This window comes from Telopea speciosissima, chromosome 1, assembly GCF_018873765.1.
Source record: "Telopea speciosissima isolate NSW1024214 ecotype Mountain lineage chromosome 1, Tspe_v1, whole genome shotgun sequence".
NCBI classification, from domain to species: domain Eukaryota; kingdom Viridiplantae; phylum Streptophyta; class Magnoliopsida; order Proteales; family Proteaceae; genus Telopea; species Telopea speciosissima.
Genome location: NC_057916.1, coordinates 61377710 through 61391654, shown reverse-complemented (window position 1 = coordinate 61391654; position 13945 = coordinate 61377710). Strand labels below are relative to the sequence as shown.

Below are 13945 nucleotides of genomic sequence, written 5' to 3'. Positions count from 1 at the left end.
GACGAAAAATCATCTCCCTTGCCCTAGCTGCACTCCCGTATGAATGCAGCTCTCCGCATAACTGTTGGTATTAAAAAGATTAAGGTGTGGGGGAGCTTTGCAAAGAGCTAGGGAGTGGGGTAAAGTGTAAGATGAGAGACGAGAGAGATTGGTTTTTTTTTTTTTTTTTTTTTTGCTTTCAATTATGTTTCTGGAACAACACTAGAATCCATTTAGAACTGCTCTGTTAGTATTAGAGTTCCAAATGCCTAATTCATTCCAAAATAACAGAAAAATGAACCAGTGTTGTCAAACATGTTTCTTTTCCTCTATTATTGTTTTAAAGGAACAAAAGAACCCAAGAAATCTCCAGAAGAACGTTTCTTTTTTGTTTTTGTTCTAAAGAAACAAAAGAACAACAGAAATACTCCAGAAGAACATTACCAAACAGGCCCTTGATAAATATTGCGAACGGAACTCAAAAGTTCTCTAGTTTTACATACGACCAATCCCCTTTCCCTTCCCCTTTTCAAGAACAAGAAATATTTTTCAAGGCATAAAAACAAATAAATAACCGTTGTTTACACAGGGAGACTTCGCACTTGTTTGCAACCCCCCTAAAGTTCAACAAATGGCCTGTTGAAAACCCTTCTCAAAGGAGTTTGCCAGTTTCACAAATAGGCACCACCACTAACCTCTTAACAATCATGCATGGCAGCCAGGCCCATTCACAAGGTGGGACTTACTCTTGGATCTTGGGAAATTTGTAGTCTGTGTTGCTACATATCAGGCCTAACGATCCTCCCGATATTCTGGGTTTTCTCTCAATATGACAAAGCCCTCCAGGATGGGGGAAAGTGGAATGTATCTGCAAAAACCAAATGTCATTAGCTCACAGTGCAACAAAGAAAAGTGCAAACAGCAAACCGTAATGGGACCAAAGGTTCTAGGGTTATTTACTTCTCAGTCGCCAGTTCGGCTCTATCACCAGCAGCCAATAGGACAGGCGTTGAGTGTGTTTGGAATCCAGTTATGGTCTTGGGCCGACCAGCTTGGCCGACCACATCTACTGCTTGACCCACCCGAACAGGCACTGACAGAGCTTTCAAGTTCTCATCCACAGTCATTAACATTCGAGGCTGCTCATCAGAACCACCAAGAAAAACATTCAGATAACAATGAACATCCACCAATGTAACACATTATATATGAAATTATAAACCAAAGTACACAAGAAATCGAGTTGGGGATGGACCTGCATTGCCAATACAAGGAAGTAAAGAACATAGTGATATTTTCCTAAGATGATTGATTTCATGTCCAGACAGGCATGCAAAAAGGTAACTAATCCAGCGAGAGCCGCCCTGGGCAAAGAAAAGAAACAAATTAAGGTGCCTCAAATGGTACAAGATTTCGTTACAAAATAAAGTAGAGAAAAGCTGACTTACGGTGACAACAGGAACCGATCAGAATGGTATGGAGCCAGAGTTAGCAAACCCTTCCCCAGATGCACAAGGCCTTGAGCTATTCGCACCTGCAAAAGGAAAATCAAATATGTAATACTAGTTATTTAAAAAGACCATCAGAAAGAAAAGGGTCAAAGGAAATTGAGCATCAAAGCTTTACACAGAAGAGGAGACTGGCTTCTTTGTAATAATAGCTTGAAAGATTCCGAAGCATGCCTGCTATTCGAGCGTTGTTGGTACCAGCACCTATCAAACCTAAGGAGATGATGGCAGCCTGCAGAAACCCAAGATACCTTATAGACTGAAATAAAATAAAATAAAAAATCAAACTTTAAGCATGCAGCAGGACATACCATTGCTACTTCTGAATCTGTGTCATGGCTGAGTCTGCTTAATGTGTCCATAACATTGACCTGGTGAGGAACACCAATTCAGAAATTTTGCAATAATAAACAGACATTCCTGAGATTACAAGAAGATAACAATTATACCCCCTCAATTTTATGCCCCAGCAGCAAATCTTCACAATCAAATGTTGAACTCAATAAATTGTACTTAAAAAATGGGGGAAATTATGTTTTCTTTACATATTCCAAGGAAAGGGGAACTTGGGTCCTCACTCCCAATTATCTAACGAAACTGATGGGGCCCACCTTCGCGCCCAAATTTTTTTTAGTAGAGTATCCTGATTACAAAAAATAAGTACAACCATGGGATTCATACTAATGCAGGCCCAGTTCAAAACTTGGTCTTATTTTGATATTTATTGGGTACGGGCTTTTAGTTCTTTGAGTTGATGTATAATGGGCTGAATTACAAGGCCAGAAAAGGGAAATTATCAGCTCCACCCCGAAGTATCCCATTATTTTAAAGCACACACTATGTATGGAAATATCTACTGCTATCCAGATTTAACGGGGTTAACCTATGAAATGCAATTTACTAAATTACCCTCTACACTAAAACCTTAAAAAAACAAGAAAAAAAACAGCCTCTTTCAACACCATCATCCTCACCCCAAAAGGGTGAGGCGATGAAGCCCCTTTGCCGAAAGACTGCAAATTTTGGCAACGAAAGAGATACAAACTCTCTCTGTCATTTTAAGCAAAGACGGTGGTTCACGTCCGAGGGCTTCGGCAAGGACATCGGAAACTTTACGGGGTTCGTCAGGTGCGAATCTGGAGATGAAGGCAGGTGGAGTTGTGGTGGTGGTTGGGGCGGTGGTGGGGGTGGCAGTGGCGATGGCGGTGGCGGTGGCGGTGGCGGCAGCAGATGCGGCAGAGATGGAGGTGACGCTGGTGCTGGTGCTGGTGCTGGTGCTGGTGGGGGGGTTTGAGAGGGTGCTGATGATGTCGAGAGGACGGGAGGGAGAGGAGTTGGGGTAGTTGGTGAAGATGGGGAGATGGATTTGGGGGCTGGGTGGTTTCATAGAGGAGGGGAGGAAGGTGGGCTAGACAAGGGAAGTGTTTCCTGCGGATGCCATTGGTGAACGGCAGGCTCCTCTGCTCTGTTCTAACAAGCCAGGGGAAGAAGGTGGGTGACGGTAGCGCCATGGTTAAGATCCAGGATTGAGAGGGAAGGAGAACGGATGAAAGAGATAGGGAGAGATGGATAAAGGATTAGGATTTTGAAAGTGGAAATGAGGCTTGGCTATTGGAGAGAAGATAGTCAGAGAGGGTTTTGGTTTAGGGTTAAGGCTTGGAAATCTAAGAGAAAATGATGGTTTTGGATGGTGAAATGGTGGTTTCAGTTGGTGGAAGGAAGAAAATGGGTTTCGGCTGATGTGGCATGGCTAGGTCATCCGGAAGGAACGAAATGGGAATGCTGAGGGTAGAGGGAGATGTATTTTCATGTTTTGTCCAATGGAGAGAAAAAATAAAAGACTAAGAAGAGGAAGGAGGATTGGCTCTTGGTTTTCCCGTGGCTCAAGGAAATCCGTCCCTCTGTTTCAGACTTTTTCTTTTGCTTTTTCAAAAAATCTTTTCCAAATGGTAGCTGCTCCACTTCTTCAAAATGGGATATCAGCAGTTCTGCAGCCGCCAATATAAGTGAGATAGAACTGCCAGGAAGAAAAGGGCGGGAGGGCATGGTGAAGGTAAGTTGGGGGAGGGTAAGGTACAGAAGAGGGGCCAGTGTGGGGGAGAAGGATGGGAGGAAGAAGAAGGGATGTGTTTGGTTCTTTTATTTGAAAGGGTAGAATAAGTAGTTTATACACTAATAAGGGAAAAATTGTCTTTTAAAAAATTAACCTGCTGACATCACTACTTAATAGTTAAAAGGTTAACCCCATTAAAATCTGAGTAACAGTTGATATTTCCATAGTGTGGGTTCTTTAAAATAATGGCATACCTCAGGGTGGCGATGATAATTTCCCGCCAAAAAATGGGAGTCAAAATGGGTTAAAAATAGATATTTCAATTAGTGGTGGGGGCCATTAGAATTTAGTTTAGGAGTTATCTAGAAGTGTGGAATTAAATAAAGAATAGGGAAAATTACACTGCCACCCCCTGAGGTTTGTATTAAATATAGTGCGACCCCCTGTGTTTTCAAAATATACATCCCGACCCCCTGAGTTTAAGGTACTTGTTACACTCAGCCCCACTCCGTTAGAGCATTCCCGTTAGTTGCTGATGTGTTGGCCATTGATAGCTTAAAATGACAAATATACCTAATCGGTGTGAGTTTACCATTTTGCCCATAGGGCAGCCAAACTTCACCACCCCCTTCCCCTGCTACTGGACTCCGGCGTTCCACATGTTGTGTGGAGGAGCCCGTCATTCCGGCAAGACTTGCAGAGTGCGCACATGCCAAAATCACCGAGCTTTTAAAAAAAAAAACACAGAACTCGCAGTAGCAGGAACTAGATCATCAAATTGCACTCATTAAGAAGCAACAAGTACAAATACTCTTCACCGCATGTTTCACTCTGGCCACTGAAGAACAAGAAAAGCTACCCAGGTTAAAGGATATACTTTAATTTCTGTTTTTCTGATTATTTCAGTAGAAACGAAGACAGACACATTAAATTGCAGTAAATCAGGATAGCTGAAAGAACGTAAATTTGAGCCACTCACAGTTGTTGCGCTTCCTAAGTCAATTTCAAAGCGGAAGAACTTCATGTCAGATGTTCTTTTTTATCTAGTTTTCTCATATAGACCGGGTACGATTCCAAAAAAGAAAAGAAAAAAACCTACAGAGATCCACAAATAAAAAAGGATAAAAACAAGGAGATATCTTATCTCAATCGTTGGTTTATTCGGATCTGAAGGAGAAAGAAGGGAGAAATATATATTGATTATTGACAAAGAATACCGTAAAATTGTTTCAAAGAAGAAAAAAAAAAAAAAAAGGAGGTCGTTGTTGTGGCCTTGTAGGTCGTTTCAACTATAAACAACTTTAACTTTGTATCGTGTCGCAGGCATAACCAAGTAACTCATTTTGATCAGAATTTGCAGAATAACAGAGTAGAAACAAAATTTAGTGGAAGAGAAGAAAAGTAGAAGATTAAGATAGAGATAAGAAGTAATCTGAGAAATAAAAGAAAGATCTAATAGAAGAAGGAAGAGAAGAAGAGATCAGAAAGAATAAAGATAACACCGTAACCAGTGGCCCCACCTGAACACAACTCGCATGAAACACAAAATATATACTGAATCTCACGACGATCGAAGAAGAGAAGGAAATTAAACCTGCCCTAAGGCAGAGTTAATGAGATGCACTACGAGTCCTCAAACTAACAGAACTTGTGAAAAAAGAACAGAGATTCTAAGGTTTGGAAGGAGAGAGAGAGAGAGAGGGATAAAGGTTGCGGCGGTGGTGATTGAAGAAGAAGAAGAAAGAAGAAGAGGAAGAAATAGTGGTGGGTCCCACTTTTTTATGTTAAAGAATAGGGTTATTTTAATTGAAGGGTAAAATATCTAACATCGTCCACTTAAAGGTGCTGGGTGTATATTTTGAAAACCCAGGGGGTCGCACTGTATTTAGTACAAACCTCAAGGGGTGGCAGTGTAATTTTCCCTAAAGAATATTGGATTTGAACTCTCTCTCCATCCTTCTTTCCTTCCCCATCAATCACCTTTTTCTCCCTATATTTCTCTCCCTCAATTTCTGCCTCATTCCCTTCCCTCCTTCCCCCCCCCCCCCCAACAGGCTGTTCAGCCCTGGTTTATCAGGAAATAATTCAGATTTGAACCCGTGGAGCAGTCAATCTGATCTCTGATCCTAAATTGGAATCTATGGCTGGGTGTATCACATACCTTTGGGTTGGAAATGCATAGAAGACCAAGAGCCAAAGGTACTGCCCGACGGATATTCTGCTCTCCATACTGCAGCAAATGCTCTAATGATCGAATAGCCATCTCAAGACCCAGCTCTTCAGCCATTGCTACCATAGCAATCCCAAGAACAGCAGGTCCCTGGTGGATCTCACCCTTTTCAAGATGCTGAGCACACTGCCCCAAAAGTTGTTGTACCTGTATGAAGGGAAGAGAGTTAAAGCCTGGAGCAACTAGAAAAAATCCGACTGCTACCAGACCTGCAGAAAATGGATACCTTGAGCACATTTCCTGTTCCGGCATAGGCACAAGATAGCAGTGTCATATCACAATATTTCCTGATCTTCTCGTTAAAAGTTTTGGAAACTTCGGAAGTGGCCTCAACACTTTCCTGTCAGACACCAAAAGTTCCAAGCAACATGGTTAAATTGACAAGAGAACTGCAACCCAAATCTAGCACTCTAGAAACAGAATTGAAATTTTGTTAGCCTGTAGGATACTGTACACATCATGCAATATCAAATACAAGCAAGAATTTATGAACTCAGTTACCTGCTTCCCAAGGTATAGAAGACCAAGGCCTAGAGGCAGAAGCCGAGTAAGGGGCTCCCCCAGTTCTGAGTCGCTCCGATCCATCAAGGCAAAGATTATGGCCTGGGCAACCTCCTCATTGCATGAACCCACATAGATCAAGCCCAGAGAGATTGCAGTAAAGGCAATCACATCAAGAGGAGCTTTTGCATCTCCCAAAATCGGAGATAGTTTCTTCCGTATCTGGCAATACAAGAAATCAGTCAGGCATAAATGGAAGTGATTACCATTCAGAAAAAGAGCAATGATATATACTGCACTACATCAACCAAGGTCTCTCTAATTCAATCTTACTGTGATACCCGAAAACTTTTCTATGCCCACATTGAATAGTTTTAAAGCGCTGTTTAGTGACCTTCATGTCTCTGCAACTTTAGGAAGATTCAGACTGTAATTTATGCCTTTTTTTTAAGGCGTCGTCGTGCCTTCCCCCAATTCTAGAATACATAGTAGCTCTAGTAAGTCCGTAGTTGGATCTAGATCAGGATGCAGAGTTTGAGCTCCAGGGTGAGGGAGAGATGGCTATATATATCCCATCCCCCAATAGTTTAGAGAGAATACAACAGCCCCAGCCATCTAACTTGATATCTAGTTTCAAATAGTAGATAATCCATACACTAATAGACAGTGATAATATATCTCTGGCTCATATTTACAGGATAGTCCCATTTAAGCAATTTGCTAGTCATCAGAAGATAAGATTTCACTCATTTATTGGATTGACTCGGAATGTATTTGACGCCAATTCATCACCGAAATAGGCTTGTTTTATTAGGAATAAGCCAAGGGTTGGGTTCTATACATGTTGGGCCTTTGATCCCATGGGTTTTCTATGTAATAGGTCACTTTTATAGAACCTAAAGTATGGGTAATAGGGTTGCATACGGGATTTGTTGTTTTAGTTCAACATTAGTTTTTTTTTTTTTTTTTTTTTTGGGTGTTTTTGTTTATAAAATGAACTGGTTCAACCAATGGTTCAATTTAAGTAACTTCAGTAGTTTTTCTTTTAAGTGTTTGGTTCAGCTGGATTGGGACTCTGTTTTGAGTCTATTTCAGTTTCCTAATCAGTTTAAGTTGCCTAATAGGTTAAGGATTGGGTTAGGCCATTCCTTTTTAGTGTAGGAGTCTATTTTTGAGTCTTTTATATAAGATTATAAAGAGGGCAAATATTGAACACGAATTTTGATTAATGAAAATGTAGACAACCTAGGACCTGTAACCAGTAACTTTAGAGAGGAGAAAAGAGAGAAGAGAAGATGGAAGAAGACTGTGCGATAAATTATTTTCATCGCTCTAGCCAATATTCCTTTTTATAATAGCCTTGGAAAGGACCTAAACAAGGAAACTAAATAACTATGTCACGTTGGACACACCCCAGCTGACTCATATCTCAATACTACCCCTCAAGCTGGAGTACACATATATCAAAAGAAAGCTACAGCTTGGACCAATACAATTGGAAAAAAAATGCTACACTAGTCTTGAATAGTAGTCGTAGACTCCAATGAGCAGAAAGAGAACTCCAACCAACCACCATAATGCATACATTCCAAACATTCCAACACTCCCCCTCAAGTTGGCGCATAGAAAGCACACATGCCCAACTTGAATGAAACAGGACGAAGCAACTTTCCAAATTGTCGCAGCAGTGTCTGGCAGTAAGTACCCACTTGCAATGTAGTACTTGGATTTGACACATGGGCGAATGAATGACGCTCCCAAATAATCTTGGACAGTTAAATCTTCAAGAACTAGAGATAATTGATCTTCAAAACTCGGACAAACTTGATCAGCAGTTAAATCTTCAAGAACTGGAGATAATTGATCTTTAAAACTGGGACAGACTTGATCAGCAAACCAGGAAAGATTTGTTTTGCAAAGCTTGAAAAGAATCGTTCTTCAAAATAGAGAGAAGCACTAATCTTAATAAAGGCCAAATACAAAAAGGCAGACACAATCTTCCAAAAAAGGCAGCTTTCATCGTTCTTCAATAGTTGTCCAGTGATGAATCTCGGATCTTCACAGTAACATATAATCTTGAAAGAGATAAACATTATAGGGCAGCACAACCTGAATCAACCTCAATAGGTCTGAAATCCTCAAAAAAGATTTCAGAAAATTTTCAAACTCCCCCTCACGATAAATACAACCCAATAACAAGAGATACCCAATGGCAAGTTGTTGAAAAGACTAGTCTATAAAGTCGCAATGCTCGCCAGGCATGCGACCATGTTTTATTTTTATTTTCTCTATTTAATGTGTTATGATGTATACTCCATGTTTTTTTTTTCTATTGTTTCTCAAGTTTTAGAAGAAATTCAGAAATCGAGGGAAAGAAGAAATCGAAAGAAATCGAAAGAAATCAAGGGAAGAAGAAGAAGAAATCGAGAGGGAAAGAAGACGAAGAAGAAATCGAAGAATGTAATACTCAATCGTGTCGTGCAACTCCCCGGCGCCTGCGCCTACCTGCCCCAAAAAGACTCATAAGCGCAATGCTGCAGTCCGCCTGAATGTAATATAATCTCCCACTCACGTATAGTAGTACACAAGGACAAATAATGATCATGTAAGGGACAACGGAAAAAAGTGTAATTTTCCAAAGGTGCTATGGGTAAATAAAAAGGATTGGAAAAATTATAATTTACCAAAAATTTCCAAAGGTGTTACGGGTAAATACCAAAGGTATGGGACATGAAGGGAATTAGAATTATTGCAAGGGGAATGGCAGAATTGCAATTAAATTAAAATCCAATTATAAACCCAACTACACAAAAGGGTAAACTGGGAAAGTATGATAAAATATGGACAAGGGATGTTGAGGCGTAGGGAGGTGTATTAACGGAAACTCAAAATAAAGCAAAAAAAGATGAAGAGAAATCGTGGGAAGGTCTTCTTCAACCTCACGACACAAAGAAAGGCGGAGAAAAAGTCACGGAACCAGACCTGGTTCGAAGGGAATATCGCAGCAAATAGGGCTTTTTCAACCTGAAATCCTGGTAAGACTTCGTAATCTTCAGGCCTCTTCTACCGTGAGAGAAGGAAGCATAGTCACCTTCAACCTTTGGCCACATCCGAAACCAGAAATGAAACCAGACTAGACTTCGAAGAAGAGAATTTCCTCACCTTTGATCTTGTTCGATCCTAAATTTCAGGCAAGGCTTTGTAACACGTAGGCCTCTCGAGATCACCTAAGGACAGTCCCTGATTTTAGGTATTATGCCGACAAAGTGTAGCTGAAACAAGTTGGGGCGGTAATCTGAGAACCAGACCTGATTTGGTTTCAATTCTCACTGCAGGAGCGCATTAACAGGAGCCAAGATTCTAGATATTCAGTCGCCCTTTGGGAGAGAACCACACAAAGTTACAGGAGGGAAGGAAGCTTTCGCCCATGGCCATCGACTCCCTCTCGACAACTCAATAGCACACAAAATCCCCAATCGATTAAGCGAGACCTTCGATTCAGTAGAAGCAAACCAGCAATGTCTGGCCAGCAGAAACTCTCTTCTCGTAATCGAGAGACAACAGGGCGACAAAAAGGCATGGTGAAGCAGTATAGTCTTCTTCTTCCGACAGTCATACAGTAGAAATACTTCAACATGCAGGTGGAAATCAGGCGGAACCCCTTCTACTAGCGACATCAAATCAGAGAAACCCGGAAGGCAGCAACAACGATCAGTCGAACAAACTGACAAACGATTTCCAAATAAATAAATAAACAAGGACGAAACGAGCAGGAAACCCTAGTTCTTTTCTTTCTATGAACTAGGGTCTCTCCATAAATCGAAGAACCTTGACACGACTCTCAAATTGGAAATCTTGGCGAGAATCAGTCACTGGTTGCCTAGCTCTGATACCATGTAGACAACCTAGGACCAGCAACCAGTAACTTTAGAGAGGAGAAAAGAGAAAAGAGAAGATGGGAAGATGGCTGTGCGATAGATTACTTTTACCGCTCCAGCCAATGTTCCTTTTTATAATAGCTTTGGACAGATTACATACTTAAATCCTTGCGCTTGACCTCCACCCTGGATCGCTGGATAGCCTCTCTCAATTATGTAACATGACCCCCAAAAATGTCCCAGAACATGAACTGCCATAATCTACTAGTATTCCTGTAACTGCTGTTGATACTTGTGGGTCAGCCAGCCTTCAAAGGAAAGAGGTACAGAACGCACTGGACCTCGAAAACTTGCCTTTTCCGTCAACAATAGGACCACTCAATGCAGCATTCAAAGAGAGGAATTATAGATCTCTAGTCTAACTAGGAAAGGAACTAAACTAGGAAACTAAATAACTATGTCACGTTGGACACACCCCAACTGACTCATGTCTCAACAAAAAAGCTTTTTGCTGCTCTTCTTCTCAATTGAAGATTTTTGTATTGTGTTTGATCAAGGCTGGTGAGATTGATGTTTGATCCAATCGACACCTTGCAGAGTGAAGCCCGGGTGGTTCGTTCTAGCTCTCTTTGTTCTTCAACATAGTTCAAGTTCTGATTCTTCAAGGATCTTCAATCAAACAAGCTGCTGTCCAAGAAATTCAACAGTGAATTTGAATCATCCCAGACCCCATCCATTCTACTTCTAATCCTCTAAACACCCAAACCCTAGAATTCTCTTCATCATTTAACCTTTTTTTTTCACACTCCATGTGCTGTCCAGACCTACCCCGCCATCCAAATCACATCAAACCTAGGTCAAGTGCTCCTCTGCCTTCATAGAGAACTCAATCCCAAGGTTCGAGAACTCGGGTCTCGGTGGCATCTCGGCCAGGCAAGAAACCGAGTCGAGCCGAGATCTCGCCGAGTTGCTGCAAATTTTTTTTTTGGACTCGGACCCCAACTCGGTGGGTTGTACACATATTTTGGGTCTGAAACTTGGTATCCAGTATATTTCAGGCCATTTAAACACAATGGCATGCCCAGATTTGCCAAAAAACATGTCCAAATATGAGTCACTTTGGACCATAGGCTGGTAGGCGACGAGTCGTACTAAAACAACCTAATCTACATATAATTTAGTAAAACATAGCAAATTAGCAATCAAAACATTCTAATTAGTACACATCAATCAAAACATTGAAATAAAATGTACATTACATCAATGTTCACTTAATTTGTTACGAAAATGAGATTGAACAAGAAATTCATCCCCATATCGATCCACATAGAATTCCCATGTCATGGAATTGCTATAGTGTTGCAAATAGTGTGACACGGTTTCCATATAAGTCTTCGATCAACATATACCAATTTCCCTATCTTAGGGTACATGGGAGGTCATTGGTATGAGGTGTAAGATCCATTGCTCTCGTCATATTAAGTTTGAGGCATGTATGGTGGTTTGGGACTAGGAATGTCTACCCAACACCGACGCAGAGCTTTGGATGTCATACTCACCGACGACCCATACGACCATAGGCACTATAATTAGAACCGGTGCTCGCTCGCCATAGTCATAGCCATGATGATCTTGAAATGATTGCCATAAGCGATGCTCACTAGTAGTATCTATACTCATGCTTCGAAACTTGTAAGCATGGTGTTCATAGCTTTGTTGTCCTCCTCCCGAGCATATGGTGATGTGAGTGTTTGTGACCCTTCTTTCTTGTATGTTTTAGGGTGGCCACCATGGTCTTGATCTTGAGTGACATGCGTAAACTAAGACTCACCGTGAAACGCACAGGTCCTCCTGCGTTCAACTTCTTGCTCGTATTGCTCGCGCATCCCCTCATGACGATCATCATAATAACGGCCACTCCGCATGCCACTAGCAATAGCGGCTTCACCACCACCACCACCAAGATCACCATCACTAGCATCACCGGTGTCATCACCGCCACCATCATCATCATCGCCAGGACTTCCCTACAGAGCTCAAAGGTTTCGGTGACTCGCATGCACGCCCCTCTTGCGTCGACATATATTCATCAACATCGAACCGATTACGACAGACGCAATGGTGGGGTCGGGCCTACCCCGTTGATCCATATCAGTGTACCACGATCCCTCACCCACTGGAATAGGGATCCTCATCGTCATCGAGTCCTCTTGAAAAATGTTGGACGAGTTCAATGGGTTCTTTATCATTGGCCTCAATTCCTTCACATATGTGCCTCATCCTTAATCTCATATTGTAGTGCACATACACAAGCGCTCCAGCTCGCTCGTACCCAACCTGTTCCGCCTCTTTGAATGTATCAATGAGAATGTACTCGATTGCGCTCACATCCTGGAGGATGAACAAGTTTGTGAGAGCACTCTCACTACTACCTTTCTTAGGTTGAGTGAACTTGTACCATAAAGCACCCACCATCCAGTGCATTACAAATATAGAATAGTAAGAATATGTACATTCTAAAGAGATAAAATTATAATTCATAAATGTAATATCATGCCACCTACCAGGTCGACTTTTGTCTACCCTCCACGTAGCTAGTCGACCGAAACTTCTGAGGCCTCTCCAAGTATTTGATCTATTTTCAATTTGAGGCATTAGTATTTCCTATTTAGTAATTACATTCATAAACTAACTACCAAAGTGCCAAAGTCCCATACTCTCACCTCATCATCATCGACGACTTGTGTCTTTGGATGGGGCTCCAACTCGAGTAACAACTTGAACGCCTCTAACAATTCTATGTCTAACCCAAGATCATGGGAGTAGTGATACTTTGGATTCAAATAGTATCTTTGGTAAAGTAAACACCACAAATATGATTTATTAGTGACTTAATCGCTTTAATGCCTTTAGGGTTTAGAATATGTAAATGTAAAAAAGTTATAACATTTAAAGTATAAAGTATGTTGAACTCACCACCTTATGTAATGGATGACTCAAGTGCTTCTCCCACCGCTCATCAATGATGTTAGTGTAGGACTTTGCACTTCGAGGTATAGACTCTAACCATTTCCTTCATTTTTGGATGGCGAGCATAAATGTGGCCCAAAGTAGGCTTCTTCTCTATATCAACCATCCTCAGCCACCACGCTCTAATATGCCAACCACTTTCCCCAAGTCCTTCCAAAATCCATCATTTGAAATGGTCTCAGTGCTACCTTTGCTTCTTCCGACTTAGAACCTTGCCAACCAAACCATTCATGACTTGCAAACAATGCAATGTAATTGGTGGCAAATCGAGTGACACCAGGCCTCACTAAATCTCCATTGCATTTCTCCCTCATCAAGGCTAAAGCATAAGAATGGTTGTACACAAAAGTTGTCACTTGTCTAGCCCTATTTACCACACCCGCCACCAAAGTCTTTTTCCCCATGTCCTTCAAGATTAAATCAATAGAATGGGCTACACATGGGGTCCAAAAGAGCCGGATCCTCTTACTCTTCTTATTCATCAACTTCTCTCCAACCTTTTCATAGTTGGAACCGTTATCCGTCACAATTTGGATAACGTTCCTTGGTCATACCTCCTCCACCACTTGCTTCAACTCCTTATACAAGTATGATGCATCCTTTATATGCTTTGATGCATCGATAGACTTCAAGAATATAGTCTTTCTATTGCAACTCACCATGAAATTTATGATGGACAGCCTAGTAGGTCCATCAACCATCACCATAAGAGTAACCCCATATGTCTCCCACATTGGCTTCAAACCATCAATGTATTCTTTTAGCT

The 13945-nt window shown here is 41.3% G+C and overlaps 1 protein-coding gene across 1 annotated transcript in view; it reads right to left on the bottom strand.

The window, feature by feature from the left end:
* Positions 1–453: 453 nt before the first annotated feature.
* Positions 454–13945, bottom strand: part of LOC122665784 (26S proteasome non-ATPase regulatory subunit 2 homolog A) — a 58341-nt gene continuing 44849 nt past the window's right edge. The window contains exons 17-25 of the mRNA XM_043861924.1: positions 6272–6493; positions 5997–6110; positions 5702–5917; positions 1799–1858; positions 1606–1719; positions 1428–1513; positions 1235–1343; positions 940–1118; positions 454–847 (exon numbers count right to left, since the gene is read on the bottom strand). Of these exons, the coding sequence (XP_043717859.1) occupies positions 772–847; positions 940–1118; positions 1235–1343; positions 1428–1513; positions 1606–1719; positions 1799–1858; positions 5702–5917; positions 5997–6110; positions 6272–6493 (1176 nt within the window). The 3' untranslated portion in view covers positions 454–771. The remainder of the gene's footprint in view (positions 848–939; positions 1119–1234; positions 1344–1427; positions 1514–1605; positions 1720–1798; positions 1859–5701; positions 5918–5996; positions 6111–6271; positions 6494–13945) is intronic.